At 39.8% G+C, this 20,000-nt stretch overlaps 1 protein-coding gene across 1 annotated transcript in view; it reads right to left on the bottom strand.

Moving 5' to 3' along the window:
• Positions 1–20,000, bottom strand: part of LOC124383122 (receptor tyrosine-protein kinase erbB-4-like) — a 415,468-nt gene that overhangs the window by 75,395 nt on the left and 320,073 nt on the right. Inside the window, exons 14-17 of the mRNA XM_046845511.1 lie at positions 18,626–18,719; positions 10,825–10,979; positions 9,244–9,288; positions 6,101–6,233 (exon numbers count right to left, since the gene is read on the bottom strand). Coding sequence (XP_046701467.1) covers positions 6,101–6,233; positions 9,244–9,288; positions 10,825–10,979; positions 18,626–18,719 — 427 coding nt within the window. The remainder of the gene's footprint in view (positions 1–6,100; positions 6,234–9,243; positions 9,289–10,824; positions 10,980–18,625; positions 18,720–20,000) is intronic.

Here is a 20,000-nt window from a genome sequence, read left to right as displayed (position 1 = left end):
GGGAGTTTTAAAAAAAGGACAGAGAAGAAAAGAAAAGGACAGCCAGAACATGTTTCTCAGTCTGCCCTCCACATACCAGGACTCTGAATGAAGAGTTTTAATAAAAAAAGAAAGAAAGAAGAAGAGAAGAGCAGAACGTGGCAGAAAAAATAAAGGAGGCACAACAAAGTGGATAAGCACCAGGAGCTGTCCACTAAAGCTGGTGCTGAAAATGCTAACCTCGAGAGCAGACCAATATGTTTATTAACTGCTTATCCATAATGCACCATAGTAAAGGGGAAAAAAAGGTATATTTATTCCATATAAATGGGAAATATTGAAGAAAGAGGAAAATCCATAAATATAAATGAAAGATTTAAGAAAGGAAGAAAGGACAGAATAAAGGAATAAAGGAAGGAAGGAAGGAAGGAAGGAAATCTATATGGACAGATGGATGTAATGAATCAAGGGGGGCAGGAAGAAACAAAGGAAAAAATTAACAAGAAAAAGAAAAGATGGAAGAAAGGAATGAAATCCATATACAAATAAGGAATAAATAAATAAAGGAATGTAGAAAGGAAAGAATGAATTGAGCAATAATTTACAAAAAATAGGAAGGAAGTAAGGAAAAACATTTAAATATAAAAGAAGTAAGGAAGAAAGAAAACCTATAAAAATATCCTATATGGATAGATGGAAGGAAGGAAGGATGGAAGGAAGGAAGGAAGGAAGGAAGGAAGGAAGGAAGGAAGGAAGGAAGGAAGGAAGGAAGAAATAAATAAAGGAATGAAGGAATGAAGAACAATGTAAATAACAAGAAGGAAGAAAGGAAGGAAGGAGGAAGGAAAACATGGGAGGGAAGAAAGGACAGAAGGAATGTGTGAAAATAAGAAAGGACAGTTAAAAGAAACAGAAATGAATGGTGAAAGGAAAAAAGGAAGGAAGTAAGGAAGGAAGGAAGGAAGGAAGGAAGGAAGGAAGGAAGGAAGGAAGAACAGTTAGCCAACATGGGAAACAATAAATAAATAAATAAATAACACATGGACGGAAAAAAAGGAAAGACAGAATGTATATTAAAAGAAAGGAAGATGGAGAAAAATATAAAGAACTCCTTCACTTCTAACTTTAGCTTCGAACTTGAAAATGAAAGCTTAAGAACAAAGCTGAGCTCTTTACCCTCAGACCTGCACTAATCTCTGCAGATCCGCACTAAATTGCCATCATTAGTTTACTGTACATGTGTGAGTGAAGGGTGTGTTGGAGGCAGACTGCAGCACAGCGCTCAGATCTCTGCTTTACTTCATCTCACTTTTCACATGAAAAAAAGTGGATGGATTCACCAAGCTTGAGGCAGTACAGCTGCAGGAGCAATGAGGGGTCAAAGCCCACAGGTGTTATATACACACACACACACACACACACACACACACACACACACACACACTGACCTATCTTCCTACATACACACACTTCATCCAGTGCATTCTATTATACTGGAATTAAAACGAGAGAGAGAAATCAATATGAATAAATTCATATTCACACACACACACACACACACACACACACACACACACAGACACACACACACACAGACACACACACACACTTTTTTAGTTCTTCTTCCTACAGTTCATGAATTTCATTTAAATTTCAATTCTTTCTTTCTTTCTTTCTTTCTTTCTTTCTTGCTTTCTTGCTTTCTTGCTTTCTTTCTTTTGACAAAACACAGCTAAAGGAGATTCGTTCTTAACCTTTTCAGACTCATCTTCACAATGTTTCCTTTCTTTCTTTCTTGCTTTCTTGCTTTCTTGCTTTCTTTCTTTTGACAAAACACAGCTAAAGGAGATTCGTTCTTAACCTTTTCAGACTCATCTTCACAATGTTTCCTTTCTTTCTTTCTTCTTTTCTTCCTTCTTTCCTTAATTTTTCCTTACTCCTTCTTTCCTTCCTACCTTCCTTCTTACCTTCAAACATTTCTCCTATCTTCCATCCTATCTTCTTCCCTGCTTTCTTCCTACCTTCTATCCTACCTTTCTACATTTCCTTCCTTCCTTCCTTCCTTCCTTCCTTCCTTCCTTCCTTCCTTCCTTCTTTCTTTCCCTCCTTCCTTCCTTCCTCCCATCCTTTCTTTCTTCCTTCCTTCCTTCTTCCTTCCTTCCTTCTTTCTTTCCCTCCTTCCTTCCTTCCTTCCTTCCTTCCTTCCTTCCTTCCTTCCTTCCTTCTTTCCCTTCTTCCTTCCTTCCTTCCTTCCTTCCTTCCTTCCTTCCTTCCTTCCTTCTTCCTTCCTTCCTTCCTTCTTTCCCTCCTTCCTTCCTTCCTTCCTTCCTTCCTTCCTTCCTTCCTTCCTTCTTTCCCTCCTTCCTTCCTTCCCTTCTTCCTTCCTTCCTTCCTTCCTTCCCTTCTTCCTTCGTACATGTCTATGTAGAAGCTTATTGATGGAGCTGGGGTTGGATCTTCCAACCTTCTGAACAGCAGCTCGAAGGCTTACTGACTGAAGTCTTTCTGATTCTTGCTCTTACAGAATCACTATAAAGACTCTATATTTAAATCAAGGTTCAGCTGAAATGGTGTCGTCCTCGCAGGCATTTTATCTTCTGCTGAGAACTTGGAAGGAAACGGAGATGTTGCTGAGCTCTCAGTGCCGTACTGTCTATCACTAATCACAAACCAGATGGTAGCTTCAGTGACCACTGCTGCTTGCACAAGCACAAACATGTTGCATCCAATTACTTTCTCTGTGATGCTGCAAACAGCGTTTTAGCACAGAACCGAAAAGTACAACTGCAGCTCCAAGCAGGCTGCAAGGCCAAAACTAAGTGCCCCCCTGACCATCACAGCCATATGTGCTTCTGTCCAAAGCTGTTCTGCAAAATTCTTCTCTTCTCTTCCTCGCTCCCTCCTCCCTCCTTCAATTCTTTCTTCCATCCAACTTTCCTTCTTTCCCTCATCATTCTGTCCCTCCAACCACCCCTTTCCCTTTCATCCTTGTTTCTTTGTTTGTTTCTTTCTTACTTTTTATCCTTCATCATTCTGTCCTCCAAAATCCCTTTCTTTCTTTCTTTCTTTCTTTCTTTCTTTCTTTCTTTCTTTCTTTCTTTCTTTCTTTCTTTCTTTCTTTCTTTCTTTCTTTCTTTCTTTCTTTCTTTCTTCTTTCTTTCTTCCTTCCGTCTTCCCCTCTTCCCCACCGTTGTACCAACCTTTCTTTCTTCCTTCCCTCCTTTCATCCCTCCCTTCCCCCTTCCATTTCTCCCTTCCTTCCTCCCTAATTCTGTCCCTGCAAACCCTTTCTTTCTTTCTTTCTTTCTTTCTTTCTTTCTTTCTTTCTTTCTTTCTTTCTTTCTTTCTTTCTTTCTTTCTCTAAATTTCACTTCACAAAGCAACAGACAAAAGAAAGGTGGATCCATGTGAGCTTGGATTAGAAGCCTTTAGTGGACTTTAAGGTTCTGGAGTGTCCCTGAGCTCCAGCTCACGTTCTTTGTTCTTTCATCTCACTCCTCTGTCTCTCTCCTAGCCTGAGGGTAATGAAGAACTTCCATGGTGTGTCACAACCCAGCAGACAAAGAATGAAAGAAATGAGATAAACAGTGGAAAAGCAGACAGAGGGGCCTCAGGGCCTCCTTTCGTTCCTCCAGCTGGGCATGTTCCTGTTGCTCGAATCCTTTCTTTCTCTGATCTCATGCAGAGTTGCTTTAATGAATCCTGGGCTGCTGTAATTAGCCGGAGAATCAGGAGAGTCAAGCAGTCAAGGACAGTAAAGAGATGTGTGGAAACCCATTTCAAGCATTACCTCAAGTCAAAATAATGAGATACTATCTCATGATTACGAGATAAAAAGTCAAATATTTACCATACTACTGTATATGGACAAAGGTTTGTGGACACCTGAACGATTGATATGTGTTTTTTCAACGTCACATTTAGTCCCCTCATACTGTTAGAATATCCTCCATTGTTCTGGGAAGATGTTCTACTAGATTTTGTGGAGATGTGTAGAGATTCATTCAGGCACAAACAGTGAGAGTAAAGTCAGTTACTGATGTAGGTGAGAAGGTGAGGAGGCCTGGAGTGCAGTCAGCGTTCACATTCATCCCAAAGCTGTTTTAATGGGTTTAGAGCTCTATAGCAGGAGATCTTTCACTCCAACCTGTGTAAAGCACAACCTGCTGGAACAGGTTTGAGTCTCCTAGTTTAAGTGAAGATAAAATGTAACACTCCTGCATCCAAAAACGTCCCACAAAATTGTGTGCCTCCAACTTTGTCTTAACCGTGTGGTAAAGAATCGCATATGTGTACATGAAGAAATATTAATTATTATTAAAACTAATTTTAAGATACTACAAGTTAAAAGTTACTCTTTCTTTCTTTCTTTCTTTCTTTCTTTCTTTCTTTCTTTCTTTCTTTCTTTCTTTCTTTCTTTCTTTCTTTCTTTCTTTCTTTCTTTCTTTCTTAATTTGGAGATACTACAGGTTAGAAGTTACAAGTTCCATACTCTTTAACCATTTGTCTGTCTATCTCTCACAGAACAACCTCCAAGAACCTGACCAGTCTTCAAAGGAGCACATTTCACAGAGACGGCCCTTTTGGCTGTCACTGAGAAACTACACGCTTCTCTCATCACTCCTCACACTGCACCGGGCTGCCTGAGATCTTCTAGCACTGCGCGACTGGTACCACCTTCTCTCCGGGTAGAAGTTGTACTAAGTGTACTAAAAGTTTCTTATCTTTTCTGGCACCGAGGTGATGGAATGAACTTCTCCTAGATGTCCGAACAGCAGAGACACTAGCTGTCTTCAAGAACTTCCTCTTCACAATACACTTAAACTAGAACTCCTGGTTTGCTCCGCTTTATATATATATATATATATATATATATATATATATATATATATATATATATATATATATATAATAATAATAATAATAAATAAATAAATAAATAAAATCCTCTGAGGCTGAATGTATCTGAAGTCTGTAATCCAGCAAACCAGTGTTGATTTATTTATTAATAAAGAAAAGCACTTTTGTACGTCTCTCTGGATAAGGGATCTGCTAAAATCTGTAAATGTAGAAATATGATATAATGAGTACTAATTTCAAGATATTAGTTTTGGGGTCACCACAATGGATCCTCCATATCTCTCTTTTCTCCTTGTCACCTTGTCTCCAAAATGTCCTACTGCAAAAAGTATTTTCTGGATAATTACATCATCTCTCTCTCTGTCTGTCGGATCAGACCACACGGTTCAGCCTTCACTCTCCACGTACTGTACATCAATGAGCCTCGGTCCCCGTGACCCTGTCACCGGTTCACCACTCTTCCTTCCTTGAACGACTTTTGATAGATACCTACCACTGCAGACCAGAATCAGTCTACAAGAGTTGCTGGGTCCTTGAGCAAGGCCCTAAACCCCTCAACTGCTCTGTTGGATAAGAGTGTCCTCCAAATACAATACTCTATCTATCTATCTATCTATCTATCTATCTATCTATCTATCTATCTATCTGTCTGTCTGTCTGTCTGTCTGTCTGTCTGTCTGTCTGTCTGTCTGTCTGTCTGTCTGGTCTGTCTGTCTGTCTGGTCTGTCTGTCTGTCATAGTACTCTTTGTACTGTTATATGTTGGCTCCTGAAATGATATACTGTATATAGTAATCATATATTTATACCTCAAAACAAAATAATGATGTGCCATCATCCTAATTACGACTTTAAATTTCATGACTATGAAAACTACATCTCATAATCATCTCATAAGTATGGAGCAATCATTTTTTTCAACATTGACTCTTTATCTCTATAATTATTGCCACGTGACTCTAAATCGACTTGGAAGTCATTGTGACTTTGTTCTCTCACAAATGTCTCAAATCGACTCGGGGTCTCACAGTGACGACTCGGCGCAGTCGTAATTATGACTAAATACCTCAATTAAGATTTGGTATTAACAATTAATTACATATCATGCCATAATTGTAACAAAGTGGCTTGATGTGCATCTTAATTATTGGTGAGAATCATCATAATTATATGTTACACAGTGATTTTTATGACCGAAATAAACTTTTATAGAAACCTATGGCAAACTAGAGAAAGAGACAGAGAACCCTTCACGGTCTTACCTCCGTCTCCAGAAAGCGCCTGAGTGCTCGTTTCTTTTTGATGCTTTTCCTTCTCAGGGTCACGGACACACCCAGAGCCACGATCATCACCACGAACAAGCCGCCAATCACACCTGCTGCTATCAGAGGAGTCCTGAGAGATGGGTAGAAATGTGAAAGACGAGTATGTGAAAAAACAACTTCCAGACACAAGTCATTTAACGGAGTTCTGTCACAACACTGCCGTTTCTACATGTCCACGTCTGACATTTCAAAATCAATTATGTCGCGCCGTTCGTGCCACAAAGCACTTTCTCAGCAATTTCCCACCGATGTCCTGTACATTATTATGTCTGTCTCATAGACACACCTCCGTGAAAAAATCAGTAATGGAAATGTTTCGGAATCATGTTAGGAAAGAGACCATGAGGGACAGGAACTGTTTCATCCTGTCGTACTATTTAATGAATTGAAATCACTTCCTGTGTGCTGTTTAAAGCGCAGTGTGATGCTCTGACACTTCCTGTCTATCTGGAATAAACTTCTGAGAACATTCATAAAGATGGATTAATAAATATTCCCTGTATGTCTCAGTGAAGCAGAACAAACTGTGCAGAATGCAGAACTAACAGGACAAAGACCCCGAAACAGGAAAAAACGGTTTACTTCCTCTTATTTATTTATTTATATATATATATATATATATATATATATATATATATATATATATATATATATATATATATATATTTATTTTTTTATTTATTTTTTTCTTCCTTCTTTCCCTAATTTTTTCTTTTCTTTCTTTCTTTCTTTCTTTCTTTCTTTCTTTCTTTCTTTCTTTCTTTCTTTCTTTCTTTCTTTCTTTCTTTCTTTCTTTCTTTCTTTCTTTCTCTCCTACATTCTTTCCCAGACTTCATTTATTCATTATTATTTCATTTCTTGCTTTCTTGCACCTTTCCATTCTTCCTTATCTACAAATGAATTTCCTTCCTTTCTTCATTCCTTCCTTTGTTCCTTACTTCCATTTCTTGTTTCTTTCCATCCTTCCTTTCTTCCTTCACTCCATGGGGATTTTCTTTTTACTTCAAATTTCTTTCTTTCTTTCTTTCTTTCTTTCTTTCTTTCTTTCTTTCTTTCTTTCTTTCTTTCTTTCTTTCTTTCTTTCTTCCTTCTTCTTTCCTTCCATCCTTTCTTTATTTTCTCCATCCATCATTCAAATTTGATTTCATTTCTTGCTTCTTTCCATCCTTTTTTCAATCCACAGTGATTTCCTTCCTTCCTTCCTTCCTTCCTTCCTTCCTTCCTTCCTTCCTTTTAATTTGAACCTTTTTCTTTCTTTCTTTCTTTCTTTCTTTCTTTCTTTCTTTCTTTCTTTCTTTCTTTCTTTCTTTCTTTCTTTCTTCCTTTCTTTCTTTCTTTCTTTCTTTCTGTTTTCTCTTTCTTCTTCTCACTATACATTAATGTTCTTTCTACTTTTTACTTTCTATTTTTCCCTTCATTCCTTAATTCTCCCTTTTTTCCCTTGCATCCTTCCTTTTTTCCCCTCGCTCCATTCTCATGTCCTCTTACCTCTTTTTCATTCTTTTTTCCCTTATTTTCTTTGTCATATTTTCCACTTCCAAGATCTACAATTCAACATTACAGTTATCCTCAATTCTTTCCTTCTTTTTATCCCTTCTTCCTTTATAACTTTAAAAAAAAGTTTTACTCTGTTACTGAAGCTGTGATGCAACTCCGCACGTGTGGGATAAATCAGAGCAATACGGTTTTCTTCCTTTTTCACTTACATCTTTGCCATGTAAGCAACAAAAAAGCACAAAAGCATAGAAGATGAAGTATATGGACAGATTGTGTGAGTGTGTGTGTGTGTGTGTGTGTGTGTGTGTGTGTGTGTGTGTGTGTGGAGGCGTGTGAAGGATAAGAGCTTTATGCATCAGATCGATAGTGAATTAACCAGACAGGTTCTCATCGAGGTCATGTTTTTACTTTTCACACACACACACACACACACACACACACACACACACACACACACTCACACACACTCACATTTAAATAGATAATTTCATTAAAACCCTTTGCACAAATTGTTGCAAAACCACCAATATTTACATGTACACTATTTTATGGACAATTTATTTGCATGAACACTCATTTCCTGAACTCTGGACTTTATTGTCTTAATTGTCTCTATAGTGTTGTGTTATTTGTGCACATGTCCAAACATGTCCAAATAAGCAGTGTGCAGTGTCCACGTTAGTTTTGTGTTCTTTTGTGTTAATTTACACAGTTTCATGAAGCACAAATCGGTTCTGGAGAAACGTCATTCCGTTTCACCGCGTATTGTACTGTAAAAGACCTGATCTGACTCTGATCTGATCCAAAAAGATCTGACTCGACTCGACAACATGTAACTTGTGTGAGAAATTCCCTTGAACGCATTCATTTTTAACCTTTTTTTGTTTCCTCGGTTTTGCAGAATTCCAGCAACAGGAAACGATACTAAAAGTGGAAGCTTCTAAAATAAGACGTGTGTAGTAGACATGACATTTCCAGTGTATAAGAGTTTATGAGCATTGGCATTGTGTGTGTGTGTGTGTGTGTGTGTGTGTGTGTGTGTGTATGAGAGAGAGAGAGAGAGAGAGAGAGAGAGAGAGAGAGAGAGCTCTTTTGTCAGCTGGCTCAGCTTTCTAGATTCTGCTGTTTTGGTGTATTTATTTACCTGTGCCTGTGCCTGTGCCTGTGTGTGTGTGTGTGTGTGTGTGTGTGTGTGTGTGTGTGTGTGTGTGTGAGTAATACCACAGTATATCTAGAACTGCAAATTCATTTCTGCACAGTAGTTAGTACCGTTTTGTTCCTTTTGGCCCCATGAGAATGAAAGAAAGTGCTATCAATTTATCAAAGGGGGCACACACACACACACACACACATATATACACACACACACACACACACCTCTACACTGAGCCTCACAGCGAACCATTAATCACACAATGGTGGCCGATTCACTTTACAACTTTCCCTCTCCAAACCCATCTGCCTCTCTCTCTCTCTCTCTCTCTCTCTCTCTCTCTCTCTCTCTCACTATACTCTCTAGAAAATGCAGACGTGTGTGTGTGTGTGTGTGTTTGTGTGTAAAAGTTGCAGAATAGCTTTATTACCTGTCAATCATGCCAATGCAGTCCTGAAGTCTGGGCCCAGTGCATCTGAAACACAATGAGAAACAAGTAGCACTTTACTGTTTGCACCCATCCTTCAGCTCTCCATCCACATCTATCCATCCATCCATTCAGACATTCACCCTACTTTTCCATTCATTCATTCATTCATTCAATACATCATTCTGACATTCCATCCAGCCATCTATCCATCTTCATGTCTGTCAGTCTGAATGAATGAATGAGTAGATTCATATAAAGAAAACGTTTGATTGTTTTATTATTCAGATGAAAGATGTTGAGATGTTCATTGGAAGTAACGACGATGGACAGGATTAGAAATGAGTTTATTAGAGGGACTTCACATGTAGGACGTTTTGGAGACAAGGTGAGGGAGGCGAGATTGAGATGGTTTGGACATGTGCAGAGGAGGGACATGTGGTATATCAGTAGGAGAATGCTGAGGATGGAGCCACCAGGAAGGAGGAAAAGAGGAAGACCATGGAGGAGGTTTATGGATGTGGTGAGGAAAGACATGCAGGTAGTTGATTTGAAAGAGGCAGATGTAGAGGACAGGGGGTATGGAGACGGATGATCCGCTGTGGAGACCCCTAATGGGATTAATCATTTAATTCATAAAAATGTGACAGTGTATTGAGTGTAATTGCAGCCACACGTCCTGGTGTTTCTGCTGAAGAACAGATTTGAGCTCTTTTGATGCTGCATTAAGTTTTGTTCCTTTAATCAGTCTTCATCTTTCTCACACACACACACACACACACACACACACACAGACACACAGACACACCAGTCCTTCAACTCTTCACAGATCAAAGAACTCGAGGCTCTTCATCCGACACACACGGCTGCAACGGGAGAATGAATGGCTGTATCTTTAGACAGGACGAGCGGCAGTGTGAGAAACGGAGCAAAGACGGAATATCTTCAATATGAGATGTTTTGGAGATATGTTTGAAGTATGCACTAGAGTGTGACAGTGTGCATGTGTGTATGTGTGTATGTGTGTGTGTGTGTATGTGTGTGCGTGTGTGCATGTGTGTGTGTTCATACTATTAAATTTACATCCTCTCATTCATGCACTCTCATGCATTTATTTATTCATTCATTGAACCATCCCCTCCAAACACTTAAATGCAGATCCATCCATCCATCCGTCCGTCCATCCGTCCGTCCGTCCATCCATCCATCCATCCATCCATCCATCCATCCATCCATTTTAAGGCCGTCAGTCCATCCGTCCGTCCTTCTATCTATCAATCTATCAATCTATCTATCTATCTATCTATCTATCTATCTATCTATCTATCTATCTATCTATCTATCTATCTGTCTATCTGTCTGTCTGTCTGTCTGTCTGAATACATAAAGTGGACTGATATAAACAGAGACTTTGGTAGTTTAATGAATTGGATGAATGGATGATGGATGAAAATATACATACACACACACACACACACACACACACACACACACACACACACACTTGCACATCTCCATTCATTCATGATTTAATCCATAAAAAACTAGTTCCACCGCTCTATTAGACAGTATCAGAGTCCATACCCCTGGGTGCAGTTGATGTGGCAGGGGTGACATTCCTTATTGGTTTCTGCGTATTTAAAGATAAAACTATTGGCTCCCTGGAGTCCATCGGGACATTTTTCCACACAGTTAGGCCCATCTTTAAAGTGAAGACACTTCACACAATGATCAGGACCCTAAAAAAAAAGAAAGAGAGAAAGAAAAATCAAATACACGACACGAGAATCCTTATTGCAAGCTTCCGACCCTACAATATGCAGTATATATTGTTATATATGATCTATATTATTACAGTAGATTGTCGAATTTTTTTCCCTCCTACCTTAATATCCCATGCCTGGGAAATATTGTACTTCGTGCACTCCGCTCATGCCAATAAAGCTACGTTGAATTGAATTGGAATAAATTGACCGAGAGACCATGTGAGGGAGAAAGAAACGGAAAAAGAGAGAGAGAGAGAGGGAAAGAGGGAAAGAAATAAAAGAGCAACGAAGAGCCATAAAACACCAGCAACCAGGCCACGGATAATAAGCATCGCTCACTGCCCACACAATGACCATAACAATGAGGCGGCTGGGATTTATAACGGTAATATAGGCAGCGGAGGAAGCGGCGAGAAGCCACTCAGTTACGCCGGATATCAATACGAGTGCTAGTGCCATCGTCACACTGCTTCATCAACTCTCACACACTCAGCAAAGCACTGAAAGGGCTTTGTCGGAGAAAACCTCTCATAGATCTTTCCCTTCCCTGCAGAAGTGGGTCACAATGCTTTCAGAGAACTCACTATTCCTGAAACATGTTTGGTGTCTGATTCATCCATCATACAGGGACATAGTTCTTGTTTACTTCCTGTTTACTTCCTGGTTTAACACAGAGCAATGCAAGATTCGGAAATGTGTCTTGATTTATTTGGTATCAGTAATTGACTTCGATATTGATTTTTTAGACAGCTTTTCACACAAATATCTGTACTTTCTACTTCTTGCATTTTCAAAACAGACTCGTTAATTCAGTTTTTTGGTGACAATTAATATCGCTTTCGCACACCACAGACAAGCCTATGGATAAGAATCGCTAATGTGGACTAGACAGAGGGAGTCTGTGATGTAAACATGACTGAGAACAGAGACGTTCCTGATCACCTGATCATCATCTTTTCTCTGCTTGTGTTCTACATGGTGGATGTTCAGTCTGCATACATTCATTAGAGGACAACATTTGTTTTGTGTTAATATATTAATATGACGTGAGGTCCAGTTACCAGCGTGACACTAAAACAGGTTGTAATAATGACTACTTTTTACTGAACTACACGTCAGAGCCCAAACTTCTTTACTTTACCCTGAGTAAAAAAGTGCAGTCAGAACTTCAACTTGTACCAGAGTCTTTTAAACACAAGTATCTGTACTTCTATGTGAGTAAAGGATGTGTGTACTTTTGACACCTCTGTTGCCAACTACGAAATTAACCAAAATTAAACTTAAGTGGTTAAATTGATGGATTACCAATCAAAAAGTCACGAGTTTAAGTCCCAGCAACCTTTAACTGAGTATCTTTATAAATTAGAATGTGTTATTGTTGTGTCCTTGAACGAGGGAATATGTGCTTTTTGGATGACATGAAACAAAATCAAACAAAACAAAAACAATATTAGAACTGCTTATACACTAGCTGAATTTAAATCCGTGCTTAAAACTCATCTTTTGTCTTATGTTTTTGATTCCATTTATGTTATTTGTTTTATTTCTTTTTGCCTTTTACAATTATGTACAGCACCATGGCTAACCAATGTTGATTTTATTAAATGCTACTGGACTTTGTAAAGAAACATTATTCACCTTGTACTGCACAGTGATTTCTTTTTGCCTTTATTTCTACATACTACACAATATATAGACAAACATTTGTGGACACTTGAGAAAAAATTGGTCTGCTTTTTAAGTATCCCATTCCACATTACATTATTATAACCTCCACTCTTCTGAGAAGTTCCTCCAGATTTTACAGAAATTTGTGGAGATTAATTCAGCCACAAGGGTGTTAGTACGGCGATGTACTGATGGGGAAGTGGTAGCTCAGTGGTTAAGACACTGGACTTGACTCGGAAGGTCCTGAGATGAAATCTCAGCATTAACAAGCTACCACTGCTGGGTCCTGAACTCGATTCGATTCCTTTTTTTATTTTTTATTTTATTTATATATTAGATCATTTTGTCAGATGTTACTAGAGTCAGTATCGGCAGTGTTGACCTTTCTTTTTCAAGACCTTTACCAATTCACCCAGGCACATGCTCATTCGACTTCTGGGCCACATCCTGACTGATGGAAGCCCATTCTTGTTCAATCGATACTTGAATTTGTCAGAATTGGTACTGTTCTGTTTGTCCACCCACCTCTTGGTAATTAACCACAAGTTCTCAATGGGATTAAGGTCTGGGGAGGTTCCTCACTATACACCCAAAATTTCAATGTTTTGTTTCGATCTACATAATTATCACTTTTGCCTAATGACAAAGTGCTCCATCATGTTGGAAAAGGCATTGCTCTTCACCAAACTGTCACTTGGATGGTTGGAAGAAGTTGCACTCGAAGGATGTTTTTGTTTATTCATGGCTGAGTTCTTAGGCAAAAAACTCCCTGAAGAAACCTTGAGAGGAACCAGGCTCAAAAGCGAAGCAATCCTTATCTGGGTGGTTCCAAATGTCCATTCATTATAGTTTCTGTGACTCAACTGCTGAGTTGTAAGTTGCTCTGAATAAAGGCATTCCCCATATGCCATAAATGTAAATGATAAAAGTCATGTGTCAGCATTCTTCATTATGCTAATTCCAACTAATCCCAAAGGTGTTTGATAGGGTTGAGATTAGAGCTCTATACCAGGCCACTCTCACCCAATGTAAACCATATCTTCATGAAGCTCATGCTGGAACAGGTCTGGGTCTCTTAGTTCGAGCAAAAGTAAAATTTTATTCTATTGCATCCTATACAATTGTGTGCTGCCAAATTTTCAGTAGTAAGAAGAACCACATATAGCTGAAAAAGTCAGGTGTGCCAATACTTTTGGCCATATAGTGAAGCTTTGATAAGAGTAAAGGAGTTGTAGCTCAGTGGTTAAAGTGCTTGGTTACTGATCGGAAGGTCGGAGTTTTAAACACCAGCATCGCCAAGATGGCGCTCTCGGGCCCTTGAGTAAGGCCCTTAACCTTCTGTGCTCCAGGGGTGCTGTATCATGGCCGACCCTGCACTCTGACCCCAGCTTCCAAGTAAGTTGGGATATGTGAAGTAAGAATTTGACTGTGCTGTAATGTATATGTGACAAATAAAAGCTCTTCTATAAAGAAATCGTGATTTTCTCTTTCGTGATTTGCTCCAGTCTCCTCCCCCCATCTTTTTCCTGCTTTTCCTTGTTGATCTGTTTCTTATTATCCTCTGATTACTTTGTCTGTGTACACCCTGCTGCTCCTTCATCAAGTCCAAGCTTTGTTTAACGAGTTTTCAATGTTTTCGCTCATTCCTGTGCCTGCTTTATTTGTCTACTGTCATGGATTGTCTTTGTTTGGTTGACTCTGCCTGGACTCAGACCCATGCAGTGCTCTCACGCCTCAAACAAAACACACAGCAGCTTTACATACAAGTCCTGCTTCATCATTCTTTATGTGACACACTGCTACCTATAAAGATGTAGAAAAAAAAACACATGAATGAAAAGAGCCTCTGAAACCCAGCAATCAAAAATGCTACTCCCTTTTGCACCTAGACCAAAAATATTAATGTAAGAACTATCGCTAGAAACATACACTATAGGGACAAAAGAATTGAGACATTTACCTCCTCCAGCCATGGCGTCTGTGGTAAGGAAAAACTCCCTTAGATGATATGAGAAAGAAACCTTGAGAGGAACCAGACTCAAAAGGGAAACCCATTCTCATTTGGCACACAATTGATGCTATGGCTTGAAATTTCCCCGTCATTTGGACCAGCAGACTCAAACAGTTTCCAGCATGAAGATGACTCTCTGCACAAAGCCAGCTCAATGAAGATAAGGTTTACATGGGTTGGAGTGAAAGATCTCCTGCTAAACCCTTTTGAACACCTTGGGTTGAATGTGAACACTGACTGCACCACACGTCTCCTCACCTTCTCACCTACCCGACTTTGCTCACACCCTTATGGTTGAATATGCAAAAAAACTCCACAAAATCGAGTGGAACATCTTCCCAGAAAAGAGGAGGTTATTCTAACAGCAAATGGGAACTTGGTATTGTCTTATATTAAGTATGGTTTTTTTTATATAAATATATATATATTTTTTTTGTTTGTTTGTTTATTTCTTTTTATGACTTATTTAATTTTATAAAGCTAATAAAGTAAGAACAGTTTTGTGCACATGCACTGTTAATAAAAAAATTATAATTGTATATTTTCTATAACATTTTGATGCATGCATATTTTCATAGACGTCATGTTTCTTAATGTAACTTTTCTTCTTTTCTGTTAATCCAATTTTGCTGTATATTATTTATAAATGTAACAAACAAAACAAAACAACAAACAAATAAGTAAATACTAATGAAATGACAAATATTGCTACTAATACTAAAAATATATTAAATAAATATTTATTATAATTATTATTATTATTTTTTTTTTTTGTAGACTTATTTAGACTTTATATTTTTGTGTTTCCTGTTTAATTTGTGTGTGTGTGTGTGTGTGTGTGTGTGTGTGTGTGTGTGTGTGTGTTGACCATGCATTTTATTAGTAAATTAGAGGACATGTTCATGCATAAAGCTGGTACAATATAACTCTAAATCGACTGTAAAAGACTCTTCATTCATACAAAGTCGATATACACATGACATCTATCTATCTATCTATCTATCTATCTATCTATCTATCTATCTATCTATCTATCTATCTATCTATCTATCCATCCATCCATCCATCCATCTATCTATCTATCTATCTATCCATCCATCCATCTATCTATCTATCTATCTATCTATCTATCTATCTATCTATCTATCTATTTGCTTTTTATTTGGGACACGAGAATGTGCCCATTTTGCCAGCTTATTAGCACTGGCTTACACAAAGTGAATTACAAGTTTCCAGCTTCCTCCATAAGGATGTTCCTTTAGGCTGTGCTGTTTAATAAACATTGCAAACATCTTACACACACACACACACACACACACACACACACACACACACACACACTGGAACATTTATGCGACTTCAACAACAAAGCGGCGTGTATTGATTCGCTCTCTCAGCTGACAGAATTTAGAGCCGAGCGTCTCACACTCTGTAGTAACTTATCGTGCTGAAGCCACTGCGATCCGTCTCCCCCTCACGTCACCGGATTAGCCAACTCATAGAGAAGCAAAATCAATCCCAAACCTACAAAAGTACATTTACGTTTCATCCTGGGATTCAATAAATCACACGGGGTCCGTGGCTCACATCCAAATCAGAGTGAATAAACACCGCTGAACTGATACAGCTGTTATCAAATTTCCACTGCACTCCGAAACTTAATCACACAGGGACAATGAAATTCAGTAAAACTAACAAGATATTCCCCTCTTATCATATATATCATGCAGGGGTCTGTCTGTCTGTCTGTCTGTCTGTCCAACCTAGGAATCAATCGATCAATTAATTTTTAAATCATTTAGATGGATCGATGGATGGAACATGGATATAGATATATATAATTAATTGATCGATCGATTCATAGGCTGGACAGACAGACAGACAGACAGACAGACAGACAGACAGACAGACAGACAGACAGATAGATAGATAGATAGATAGATAGATAGATAGATAGATCGGGTTAGTGTAAAAATAAAGAATATATATATATATATATATATATATATATATATATATATATATATATATATATATATATATATATATATATATATAATTATATAGTGATATATAGTGATGTTTCAAATCAAGTGTATTGTTTCAAAATATGCTAAAAAAATCCTTGAATCTTTGCAGGGGACAATGAAATAAAAAAACTAACGATATTCTGAGGTAAAATGTACTGCTCCATATCTAAAAGCTCCATCTCAGTTGCAGCTTAGTTCCTCCAACACTTTGAAGACCCAAAACATACAGCTAAAAGCACCCAAGACTTACTATGAATAAAACACGGGACTGTTCTGTTGTGACCTATGATGAGACCACCTGCCCCACCGGGTTAAGGCTCTTAAGGTTACTGATTGGCAGGTTGAGGGTTCAAACCCCAGTATCGTCAAACTGCCACGGGTGGGCACTTCAGCAAGACTTTTAACCCTCTGTGTTTAAGGGCTGTGTATCATGGCTGACCCTGTGCTCTGCCCCCAGCTTCCTAACTCCACAACAGCCTTTCTCTTCATTATTGCCCCTGCCCTATCAATCTTCCTTTCCTTTCCTATCTTCTCAACTCACCTCCTCTCCTCTCCTCTCCTCTCCTTTCCTCTCCTCTCCTCTCCTCTCAACTCACCTCCTCTCTACTCCTCTCCTCTCCTCTCAACTCACCTCCTCTCCTCTCCTCTCCTCTCACCTCACCTCCTCTCAACTCACCTCCTCCTCTCCTCTCCTCTCCCTCACCTCCTCTCCTCTCCTCTCACCTCCTCTCCTCTCCTCTCTACTCCTCTCCCTCACCTCCTCTCCTCTCCTCTCTCTCCTCTCCTCCTCTCCACTCCTCTCTACTCCTCTCAACTCACCTCCTCCTCTCCTCTCCTCTCCCTCACCTCCTCTCCTCTCCTCTCACCTCACCTCACCTCACCTCCTCTCCTCTCCTCTCCTCTCCTCTCCTCTCCTCCTCTCAACTCATCTCCTCTCCTCTTCTCTACTCTCCTTTACTCTCAACTCAACTCACCTCCTCTCTCCTCTCCTCTCCTCTCCTCTCCACTCCTCTCAACTCATCTCCTCTCCTCTTCTCTACTCTCCTTTACTCTCAACTCAACTCACCTCCTCTCCTCCTCTCCTCTCCTCCTCCTCTCCTCTCCTATCCTCTCAACTCACCTCCTCTCCTCTCCACTCCTCTCCACTCCTCTCAACTCACCTCCTCTCCTCTCCACTCCTCTCCTTTACTCTCAACTCAACTCACCTCCTCTCCTCTCCTCTCTCTCTCCTCTCCTCCTCTCACCTCACCTCCTCTCCTCTCCTCTCCTCTCCTCTCTCCTCTCCTCTCCTCTCACCTCCTCTCCTCTCACCTCCTCCTCCTCCTCCTCTCCTCCTCCTCTCACCTCCTCCTCCTCTCTCCTCTCCTCCTCTCCTCTCCTCCTCTCAACTCACCTCCTCTCCACTCCTCTCCCTCACCTCCTCTCCTCTCCTCTCACCTCACCTCACCTCACCTCCTCTCCTCTCCTCTCCTCTCCTCTCCTCTCACTCCTCTCAACTCATCTCCTCTCCTCTTCTCTACTCTCCTTTACTCTCAACTCAACTCACCTCCTCTCCTCTCTCTCCTCTCCTCTCTCCTCTCCACTCCTCTCAACTCATCTCCTCTCCTCTCTCTCTCTCCTCTCCTCACCTCACCTCCTCCTCTCCTCCTCTCCTCTCTCAACTCAACTCACCTCCTCTCCTCTCCTCTCCTATCCTCTCAACTCACCTCCTCTCCTCTCCACTCCTCTCCACTCCTCTCAACTCACCTCCTCCTCTCCTCCTCTCCTTTACTCTCAACTCACCTCCTCTCCTTTCAACTCACCTCCTCTCCTCTCCTCTCCTCTCCTCTCCTCTCCTCTCTCTCCTCTCCTCTCCTTTCTCTTTCCTTTCCTTTCCTGCAAGTGTATTTCATAACTCATATGGAACTCACCGGCCCGGTGCAGGTCAGACCGTCATCTTCAGCTCTCTCACACTGTGCGTCACATTCCACACACACAAAGCCATTCGCAAACTCTCGCACCTCCCTGAGAAAGAGAGAGAGAGAGAGAGAGAGAGAGAGAGAGAGAGATTCATTCAGATCTGTTTTTCTTTCAGAGCAATATATTTGACAAAGTGCACATTAACTGTCAGTGTGTATACTGGAGCGTGTGTGTATACACCTTTACACAGCTTCCCCCCCACCACCCCCACCCCAACACACTCACACACACACACACACACACACACACACACACACTCGCATACACACACTCGCATACACACCTTTTGAACAGCAATAAAAAGCGACGCTCTTTGCTTTACCTCTCTAGAATCCATCTGCTATTCACATAAAATACACAGTAAACATCACCATCGTTTTGGTGTTTCTGAGATCCTGGATGTAAATCTCAACTCTTCTGGAAAGATGTTGAGGGTTGGGTTGATCAAAGCTCTATAGAAGAAGATCTTCCACTCCAACCAATGGAAAGCTTATCTTCATAGAAGTCATGCTAGAACAGGTTTGTGTCTCCTAGTTCAGAAGATTGAATGCTACTGCATCCAAATCCAGTTGTGTGCCTCCAACGTTGTGGTAACAGTTTGGTGAAGAACCACATGTGGCTGGAAAAGTCAGATGTCCCAAAACATTTGTCCATATAGTGTATGATCGTCTAGCACTGACCCATATAATAAATATGATCAAGCTTTCTGAGGAAATAAGCATGAAAGTGTTTCTATAAAGCGTCTAGGAGCATAATCGCTGAGTCAGCTTTTCATCTCAGGAAAAGCGAACAATGAGGTCACATGGTAGGATTTGATTAGATGATTTGATTTATCTTGAGCTGTGCCATTGATGCCCCAGTCACTCGGTTCACTGCTAATAACACTGACACACACACACACACACACACACACACACACACACACACCACGCACACACACTCTCACTCACTTTCATTCTCTCTAGTCTTATTTCAAGGAAAAATGTCAGTACAAATATCCACCTTAAAGGAGGGAGGAAGAAAAATTGTTAAACAATATTGAAAGGAAGAGAAGAGAAGAAGAAGAGAAGAAGAGAAGAAGAGAAGAGAAGAGAATGGATTGAGAAGAGAAGAGAAGAAAAAGTTTGAGAAGAGAAGAGAAAAAGGAGAAAATAAAGAAGAGAAGAGAAGAGAAGAGAAGAGAAGAGAAGAGAAGAGAAGAGAAGAGAAGAGAAAAGAAAAGAAAAGAAGAACAAATAAAGATAAAGAAGAGAAGAGATCAAGAAAAGAAAATATCAAGTAGAGAAGAGAAAGAAGAGAAGAGAACATAAAGATAAAGAAGATAAG

This window comes from Silurus meridionalis, chromosome 3 (genome assembly GCF_014805685.1).
Source record: "Silurus meridionalis isolate SWU-2019-XX chromosome 3, ASM1480568v1, whole genome shotgun sequence".
Taxonomy (NCBI): Eukaryota; Metazoa; Chordata; class Actinopteri; order Siluriformes; family Siluridae; genus Silurus; species Silurus meridionalis.
Note: the sequence above shows the minus strand (reverse complement) of the source record. Positions and strands in the feature narration are given on the sequence as shown.